The sequence below is a fragment of the Bison bison genome, unplaced genomic scaffold (genome assembly GCF_000754665.1).
Source record: "Bison bison bison isolate TAMUID 2011002044 unplaced genomic scaffold, Bison_UMD1.0 scf7180017864459, whole genome shotgun sequence".
Classification (NCBI taxonomy): Eukaryota; Metazoa; Chordata; class Mammalia; order Artiodactyla; family Bovidae; genus Bison; species Bison bison.
The window spans coordinates 5,479,725-5,489,624 of NW_011495021.1; the positions used below are offsets into that span (position 1 = coordinate 5,479,725).

Genomic DNA, 9,900 nt, shown 5'->3' on the forward strand with positions numbered 1-9,900 from the left:
TATATTGTCACCCTGCTTATTTAACTTCTATGCAGAGTACATCATGAGAAACACTGGGCTGGAAGAAGCACAAGCTGGAATCAAGATTGCCAGAAGAAGTATCAATAACCTCAGATATGCAGATGACACCACCCTTAGGGCAGAAAGTGAAGAGGAACTAATGCGCCTCTTGATGAAAGTGAAAGAGGAGAGTGAAAAAGTTGGCCTAAAGCTCAACATTCAGAAAAGAAAGATCATGGCATCTGGTCCCATCACTTCATGGGAAATAGATGGGGAAGCAGTGTCAGAGTTTATTTTGGGGGGCTCCAAAATCACTACAGATGGTGTTTGCAGCCATGAAATTGAAAGACGCTTGCTCCTTGGAAGGAAGGTTATGACCAACCTAGATAGCATATTCAAAAGCAGAAACATTACTTTGCCAACAAAGATCGGTCTAGTCAAGGCTATGGTTTTTCCAGTGGTCATGTATGGATGTGAGAGTTGGACTGTGAAGAAAGCTGAGTGTCAAAGAATTAATGCTTTTGAACTGTGGTGTTGGAGAAGACTCTTGAGAGTCCCTTGGACTGCAAGGAGATCGAACCAGTCTATTCTAAAGCAGATCAGTCCTGGGTGTTCATTGAAAGGACTGATGCTAAATCTGAAACTCCAATACTTTGGCCACCTCATGTGAAGAGTTGACTCACTGGAAAAGACTCATGCTGGGAGGGATTGGGGTCAGGAGGAGAAGGAGACGACAGAGGATGAGATGGCTGGATGGCATCACTGACTCGATGGACATGAGTTTGAGTGAACTCTTGGAGGTGGTGATGGACATGGAGGCCTGGCGTGCTGTGAGTCATGGGATAGCAAAGAGCTGGACATGACTGAGCGACGGAACTGACTGAATTGAGTGTTCTTATAGGCAACTCGAATTTAAACATTCTGTATTTTTTCTTACTAAAGTGAGATTTCTCAGAAATTTGTTGGTATGTTTCTTACTCTAGTTTTTATATTTTTTAGGTTGCAATGAATGTGTATGAATTATCATCAGCTGCTGGATTGCCTTGTGAGATTGATCCTGCCTTGGTGGTAGCTCTTTCCTCACAAAAATCAGGTAAAATACATTAGTAATTATGTAGTGGTCTTATTAAATAACCTGGGCAACACAAATATAGATGTAATGCTTATCTGTTCAAGTGTCTGCTTTATATCAGTGAGTTTTTTTGTGTATTTTTTTGGTAGTTGGAATATATCAGTGCAGAAAATACCAAGATCCTTGTCTACTGGAGCTTATGTTATAGCACCGTCATCACAGAGATTAGATATTTAAGTATTAAGACTGGATAAGGTTATTAAGCCTATTTAGTATGCAGAGGTGAAGAGGATCAGAGTCTGAGTCCTGGGCCACCTTCATGTTTAAGAGTTCAGGGAGAAGAGGAGGAACTACCAAAAGAGAAACTGAGAAGGAAGGGCGTGTGAAGGAGAAGACAAACCAGGAAAGAATCACTTCCATTTGAGTGGAAAGGAAATGGCCAGCTGTGTAGAATTAATAGGTGTGACAAGAGCAGTGTCAGTGGAGTCCTAAAGGCAAAAAGCTCATTAAAGAGGGCTGAAGAGAAAATAGGAGAAAAGAAATTAGAAATAATGAGTATAAAACAACTCTCTTGCAGAGTTTTACTGTATAAAGGGGAGCAAAGAAATAAAACTAGTAGCTAGAGGCAAGAGTAAAATCAAGGGAAGGATATTTTTCAGATGGGAAAATAAGCGTCTGCTGATGGAAATCATCTAATAGACAGAAACATTGTTATCTAGAAAAGGGTGTCTTGGGAGTTCCCTGACAGTCCAGTGGTTAGGAACTAAGATCCTACAAGCTATGGCATAGCCAAAAAAAGAAACCATAATATGTAAATTTTTTTAATGTATAAAAAATATGAAAGTATATCCTATTTTAATTGGACTAGAGCTACTTACCATAGAAAGTCTGTGCATTATTATGTAAATATTTAAAATATTTTAAGATCAGCCCTTTAAAATGTCTTACTCAGAATTCTAGTTTTTTCCACAAAGTAAAATGTTTCATCTGTTTCTGGTACTAAAATGCCTTCCCCTACTTCCTTGGATGTAACATGGTGTTTGACTAAGTTCATCAGTTCTTTTTTGCTTTGACATTAGTTTTGTTTCATCACTTATGCAATATGTTAATTATAGTCACATGGATAATTATTGAGACTAGCTTGATTTACCAGGGCTGTATTTTTTATAATCATCCAGGTTTAAAAAAATTTTTATTAAAGTGTATATAATTGATTTACGGTGTTGTGCCAGTCTGCTGTACAGCAAGCTGACTCAGTTATACACATAAATATTCTTTTCCATTGTGATTCATCACAGGATATTGAATATAATTCCCTATGCTATGGTAAGACCTTGTTGTTTGAAAGTGAAAGTGTTAGTTGCTCAGTCATGTCTGATTTTTTGAGACCCCGTGAACTGTATGTAGCCTGTCAGGCTCCTCTGTCCATGGAATTCTCCAGGAAGAATACTGGAGTGGGTTGCCATTTCCTTCTCCAGGGGATCTTCCTGACCCCAGGATCGAACTTGGGTTTCTTGCATTGCAGGCAGATTCTTTACCATTGAGCCACGAGGGAAGCCCATCCCATGTTTTAGATTCCACATATATTATATGGTATATATTCCACATGATATCATATGATGTTTGTCTTTCTCTTTCTGACTTCCTTCATTTAGTATGATAATTTCTAGTTGCATCCATGTTGCTGCAATTGGCATTGTTTTGTTCTTTTTTATGGCTGAGTAGTATTCCCTTCATCTATTGATGGAAATCTTTATCCACTCATCTGTTGATGGACATTTGGATCGATATCATGTTTTGGCTATTGTGAATAGTCATAATCAGCTAGATTTTTCAAATATATTCTGACTCTTGTCTTATGTTAAATTCTTAATTATATATAGTTAGTGGAGTGACTCTCAGGTGCCAGATAAGTGAAGTACCTAGATAACACACAGATTTTAGTATATGGATACAATAAATGTTTTAGATAAATTATTTTACAATAAATAATTAAAACGTTAGGACAGTGTTACTTATATTCATTTATGACTGGTTCCTCCTGTCTTCTAAAATGAAGAAGTTAGAAATCCAGTTTTTTTTACACATTTATATCTTTTTAATAGTAAATATCAGATCACATGTATATCTTTTAGAAAAAAATGAAGTTTTTTGGATGATTTGGCACAGTAAGTTAGGAGATAAATTTTCTATACTGAAACATAGAGTTTTCCTATTAAATAATTTATTATTAGTTATCAAGTAGAAGATTTTAGGATTCCAGTTATTCTAAATATATTTTTAGTCCTGTAACCTTACAATTTAAAAAAGAAAAAGGAAATTTTGCCTTACTGTTTTTTTAGATGTCCTTGAAATATGCTTAACAGCTTGATAATGGCTGATACTATTGTGTATTATTTCTATGCATTCTATATTTCTTGTAACAAAATCATAATCAGCTCTATAGAGAGTAAAATACATAAAAATTAAAATGTGCTTTTTCTGATTTAAATCATCAACTCTTAACTAATCTTGAAAGAAATACCTTGATGTTATTTGTAATTTTTCTGCCTTAGAAAACATAAGTCCAGAAGAAGAATATAAAATTGCCTGCCTCCTCATGGTGTTTGTGGCCGTTTCTTTGCCCACACTGGCCAGTAATGTGATGTCTCAGTATAGCCCTGCTATAGAAGGTAATAGTAGTTTGTTTTGTCATTGGGAGAGTTATGAGTTTTGATATAGTAGGTACTTTTCAAGTAATTGTGCATTTTTTTTAACACAATAAGAAGTGGATTAAGTTTTGCTACTTACTAGATGTGTGATCTTAAAAGACTGAATTTTTCTTTTTCTAAGCCCAGTTTCACATACACATATGAAGTGTATACATGTGAGCCTATGGGTGCCTGCATGTGTATGTGGCAGGGGATAGTGAAGGGACTATCCAACTCTTAGGATTATTTTAAGGATTGAATGGGGAAATGTTCTTAAAGCAGCTAAGCACTTAATAAGTTTCCAAAACAGTGTAAAACTGATGTATGGTTTCTTTTAGGGGTTTTTGAAAATGTGCCTGTTTAATACAGCAATGGTTGTTGCTCTCTTCTACACTGTTTTTAAAAGCACTAGTTCTCATGAAAGTGAAGAGAGGGCAAGGCAGGTTATGCTCCAACTGTTTTTAATCATGCCACTATTTATGTAGATTATAAAGTCATTAGAGATTTGATATTTTGGAGTCACACAGAAACCACAAACCCTATATGCACTTTCTCAGGGCACTGCAACAACATACATTGCTTGGCCAAAGCCATCAACCAGATCGCTGCAGCTTTGTTTACAATTCACAAAGGAAGCATTGAAGATCGGCTTAAAGAATTTTTGGCGGTATGTATAATCAAGCAAAATTCATGACATTTTTTTTTTTTTTTTAGAAAATTAAAAATCACAACTTTGGGGTGTAACAAAGTAAATTCTCTTTATTTATTTTTGGAAGAAGAAACAGGTAAAGATAGGGTATTAAAATCAAGGAGCAGTTAGCTTAGCATTTTTCCCCTTTGGCTTAGCAGTCTCTTGTTTCTAGAGCTCTGCAATATGACTTTTTTTTCTGAGCTGATGTTTGGACTGCTCTAGAATTTTGCCTAGTGTTTGAAAGAGAACAAAACAAAACAAAGAAAGATAGAGGCAAAGGATGAATGTTCCCTCTAAAAGGATATATTTTATTTATTTCCATTTATTTGGAGAAAGTCTGTGAATGGAGACAAACTCAAAAGTAAGAATACTACTCACTGCCAAAAGAAAGCAGTAATGCTGACTCTAGCCTCATGAAGTATTGCTCTTAGTTTCTGTGGTAGTGTAGCTCTTTCTTTCCTGTATCAGCATACCTTTTCATATTTTACTTAAAAGACGCACTTATGATATAAGAGCACTAGAATATTTGCATCTTTTCAAGTTACAAATCCTGTTAGCTTTTAAAAATTCTTTTTTTAATTTTTAAAGCAAATGTAGTACTAATTGGAGAATAAAATAACATTTATTTCAAAGAAAACAGTATTAAGAGTTAAAATTTTTCTTTTTCATTTTATTTCCTTCATTCAAGACCTAATGTCAATCTCACTGTAGTAGTATTAACTCAAACTCAGTGTGAAATTTTCTTATTTAGAAATTAAGAAATACAGTTAATACAGATGTTGGGAAGAGAAAAAGGAATTTAAATTGTGGTTATTTTTTTTTTAACTTGTTCTAAAAAAAAATCAGTTTTAAAGACCAGTAAAAATATTTGATTAACCAAATATTTATTATTCCAATAATTATTATTGGAAATCATTCTAATAATTTTTCAGTATCATTTATTATCTTTGTGTCTGTTTATACCTTAATAGCTCTTAAATTGTTGCTTGAAAGTATGGAACCTAAGCTCACCTTGTTATTGAAATGTGTTGCAAGTTGAAGCGTACTGAAGATAAATATACTGTGAAAGTTTTCACTATAAATATATAGTGAAAGTTTTATTTTAAAAAAACTTATTTACTTAAAATGTATGTATACTTTTAAGCTTGCATCCTCCAGTCTACTGAAAATTGGCCAGGAGACAGATAAAACAACTACACGAAATAGAGAATCTGTTTATTTACTGCTAGATATGGTAAGTCTTATTTTAATTTTTGTTAATCACAAAAAGGTTCCAGTCACTCCTGATAGTATTTTCTTGGTATTTTAGTCATTAAATAGTAATAAGAGTTGATGTACTTTTTTGACAATTTATAGTCACTCCACCCAAGCCACACACTTTCTAATAATCGCTGAAAAGACTGCCATGTGGTAAGGATCTCAGAAAACAATAGAATGAATCACCATTACCTGTAGAGTGTTCTTTTATAAATAGTTTTTCAACCTATTGGGAAACACTCAGGCTTTATATTTTCCAAGTCTTCCTAGTTTCATCTCTTCCTAGTTTTCTGAATGTTCTATTTTCTGACTCCATCTCACCCATCTAATAACATTTCTTACAACCTTCTGTGCCTAGTCAATTCCTTCTCTTTACTGCCATGAAGCCAGCTGTGCTTGTTTCTGTAGTGTGATTGTTTCCTCACTTAGAATACTTTCCTTTATCTGCAGAGGTCTGTGTCTAGCTTAACAATGGTTCCACAGCAGCCTAATAATGATTCCACGTACTTGTAGCTCAGATCCCTTTTTTAGATAGACTGATTACTTTAGCCTACATTGATTTTTCTTGTCTTTTGAAAACTCTAGAATTTAACAGCTTTCCACTTAATCATAGATGGTCTGAGGTTTGATTTGGCTTTTTAGCTTAGTGTTGTGTTACCAATTAGACTTGATGATATGGACCATATTTTAAATAAATGGTATATTGTTGAGGGCAATACAAGTGCTTGGTATTTCCTGTTGATTAACTGATTTAATTGAGAAGTAGTGATTTAAAATGTTTTAATGCATGCACTATGGCACATTTACATTTCAGATTTTAAAGTAAAAGTAAAGTACTTTAAAAGTAAAAGTAAAAATTTATGTGTTCCCAGTAAGAGCAATATAAAATTATTCTTTACTCATTGTCAGTAAATGTTTCCATTATAAATAACTTGAATTAATACATTTTTGGAATTTTTCAGATTGTGCAGGAATCCCCATTCCTGACAATGGATCTTTTGGAATCTTGTTTTCCCTATGTCTTGCTGAGAAATGCATACCATGCTGTCTACAAGCAAAGTGTTACATCCTCTGCATAAAATAACTACTTATTGAAGACAAGCACGCATTTTTGTTGCCTCTGTTTTATCTGTAAACTGTGGAACTGTTTGACCTTAAGACCTGGAAAACAGTTTTGTGGATTATAAATTTATTTCATATGGTTGTATTTTCTGATCATCAATTTCTTAATATGGTTGTACTTCAGTATACTTGGTTGATTTAGGTCGCACATTTACGGAATTCATTGAAATTATTCCAATAATTTTAGAATATCATTTGTTTGAAAAACATACATTCTCTATGTTTTTGATATTTGATAATGAAAAAAAACCTTTGCTTGTTTATTTCTGAAAAATAATTGTATTTAGTGATTATTTTAGATAGTGATATTATAGCATTCATCGTGTGTAAATTATTTCATATAGGGAAGAGTTCTGACCTGTACCTATTATGGTTCTTATTGAAAACAAAACTGGATGTGCATTTCTGTGATGTTATGAATACATTTCTACTTTATTTTGAAACATTTGCCAAACTAATTACTATAACACTGTATAACATTAAAAGTGTTCATGGACTGCTTAGCATTAGAAGCAGACTGTGTCCCCAAATTCTAAAACAGCAGCAAATGATGTTGCTTGTATAAAGCCTAATAATAATTTTTAGACTAATTTCCACAGTGCCCTGTTGGCGTTAGCACTACCATTGTACCCTGCTGTATAATAAACAGTCTTAAACATTTATCAACTGTTGATACAAATGTTAGTCCCTAACCACTTTTTATATGTTTTAAATTTTTGAAATTCAAGTGTACCTGCCGTAACAAAATAAACACTAGACTATCACATTTTGAATGATTTCTTTTTGGGATCCTCAGAAATTTATTCAGTAAAATGGAAGTTTTTTTGTTTAAACTTAGTTTAAAATAAACTTTAGTTTATTTTAGGTATATCTAAGTAGCACATTGATACTAGGTCACCTATTATAAGATTTGCTTAAATGTTTTGAAACATATTCCACTAGAAAAAATATTAAAATTAGAAAATAAAGTTGCATAACACTTTTTAAAAGTTAAGCGCTAAAAGGAAACTTGTGTGCCATTAGCTTGCTAATTTTTATCAGTAAGAAAATGGACAGATTTATTTGAAAGATTAGGGGAAAAACACGGAATGATCACAGAACTAATGAAAATGTTGAGAACTGCTATATCAGTCAGTAATGAATGAGAAACACATAAAGAGACTATTGCTTGGCAGCTGGCATGGAAGGCAGAGCACCTCATTTAATTTGAAAACTAAGTGGATGTTTTGCTCTTTGACTAGCATTGTAAAGACTTTTTCTCATGAGCTGTGTATCTGGATATCATAGAGCTTCTGTTGTTCACAGCTTCTTATATATACACTGGTAACTTGTGTTAAGATAAAAGAAAGCTACTGTGAACTTAGTTATAATTTTTTTGTAGTTCAGATACTGGAATGAAATTGAAGTGCCACAAGACTATATTTCTATTTTGTGTATGGTTTCTCCAGTTTATATTTAAAGCAGGGAATAGTTGTCACTATCTGTTGAAAATTTCCAGTGGTCAGGAATTTTTTAATGACATAGTTTTAGATTTGAAATAACCTAAATACACAGTAAACAGTTGAAAGTAAGATTAAATGCTGTTTGCTCTGAAATACTAGGATCCTAGAGCGGTAATAACTTGTCAGTAGTAATATCCTCGAAGGTAAAGCAGGTATTTTGAATATATACACTTCCATTGGGGTAGTATGTGGAAGGGTGAAGACATTATTTACCCCTCTTCAGGTGAAGAGAAAAGTCACTCTTTCATAGTCCTGTCAAGTTTATCTTGCCCCAGTTTTTTTCTCATATTCCTAAACTGACTGATTAACTGGTGTACTACGGGATTGTTCTTTGCAGAGAGTCTTTCTACTCCTCCCCCCAAACAAATTTTTAAATAAAGTTAAAAGTAGATTGACAACTCCTATTTTTAACATCTTGTTTGTCTTAACTTTTCTCATTTTCTTCTGAATTTATACTGCAACATACTGTTTTTGTTGTTTTCTCTACAGTAATGTAATCATAACATATATACTTGCCTGTAATCTATTTATTTCACTCAAGTAGAAAAAGTCTGCTATTTGATATTCTTTTTAATGCCTCCTTGTATACCATAACTAGTTTAAAAGTTTCTTTTGGATGAACATTTAGGCAGATTTCTTCTTGTTCATTACAGGCATACCTTGGAGATACTGTTGATTCAGTTCCAGGCCTCTGTAGTAAAGTGGGTATCACAATAAAACGAGTCACATGAATTTTTTTATTTTCCAGTGCATATAAAAGTTATGTTTACACTACACTGTAGTGTGTTAACTGTGAAATAATAGTATGTCTAAAAAAACACATACATTAATTTAAAATGTTTCATTGTTAAAATCATGCTAGCCATCATCTGATAACGCAGAGTTACTACCAACATTCAATTTATAAAAAATGCAGTATCTGCAAAGTGCAATAAAGGAAAGCGCAATAAAAGGAAGTATTCCTGTATTATAAATAATATCTTGGTGAACTTGGGCTTTTATCTCCTTAAAAATAGCATAATTTCTTACAAGTAAAATTGCTTGGTGGAAGGGTGTATACATTTTAAACATATTAAATTTCCCTCCAATGAGATTATATCAGTTTTACTCTTACAGTTGTGTATTTGAGTACAATTTCCTCCTGTGGTAAACTGTTGATATATACCAATTTTACTGTTGTTGATGCATCTTTGCCTCTTTAAAAGATGAAACATAAATGTTTTAATTTGCATATCTTTGCTTATTAGTAAAGTGGAATATCTTTTTTAAGTTTATTTGTTGTTTTTATTTAATGGATTACTCATTTTCAAGTGGAATGGTCCAAAGATTTTTTTAAAATGCTAATGGGACACGTTTGCGTGTTATTTATGTGCATGTATTTAGAATTGAAAACACCCCCCCAAACAATATTAAGTATAGTGATATGACTATTAAAATATAGTGCATAATAATTAATGTTAGTATACAACTACTCTGATTACTGAATTTTAATTGACCTTTAGGAGTATAAAGCATTATTTTCAAATCCGAACAACATTGCTATAAAAGGGTATATACCTGTTAAAG

At 33.0% G+C, this 9,900-nt stretch overlaps 1 protein-coding gene across 1 annotated transcript in view; it reads left to right on the top strand.

Moving 5' to 3' along the window:
- NCKAP1 (NCK-associated protein 1) overlaps positions 1–9,603 on the top strand; it is a 126,088-nt gene extending 116,485 nt beyond the window's left edge. Inside the window, exons 28-32 of the mRNA XM_010859741.1 lie at positions 1,000–1,093; positions 3,628–3,744; positions 4,320–4,429; positions 5,598–5,687; positions 6,673–9,603. Coding sequence (XP_010858043.1) covers positions 1,000–1,093; positions 3,628–3,744; positions 4,320–4,429; positions 5,598–5,687; positions 6,673–6,789 — 528 coding nt within the window. The 3' untranslated portion in view covers positions 6,790–9,603. The remainder of the gene's footprint in view (positions 1–999; positions 1,094–3,627; positions 3,745–4,319; positions 4,430–5,597; positions 5,688–6,672) is intronic.
- The last annotated feature ends 297 nt before the right edge of the window (positions 9,604–9,900 follow it).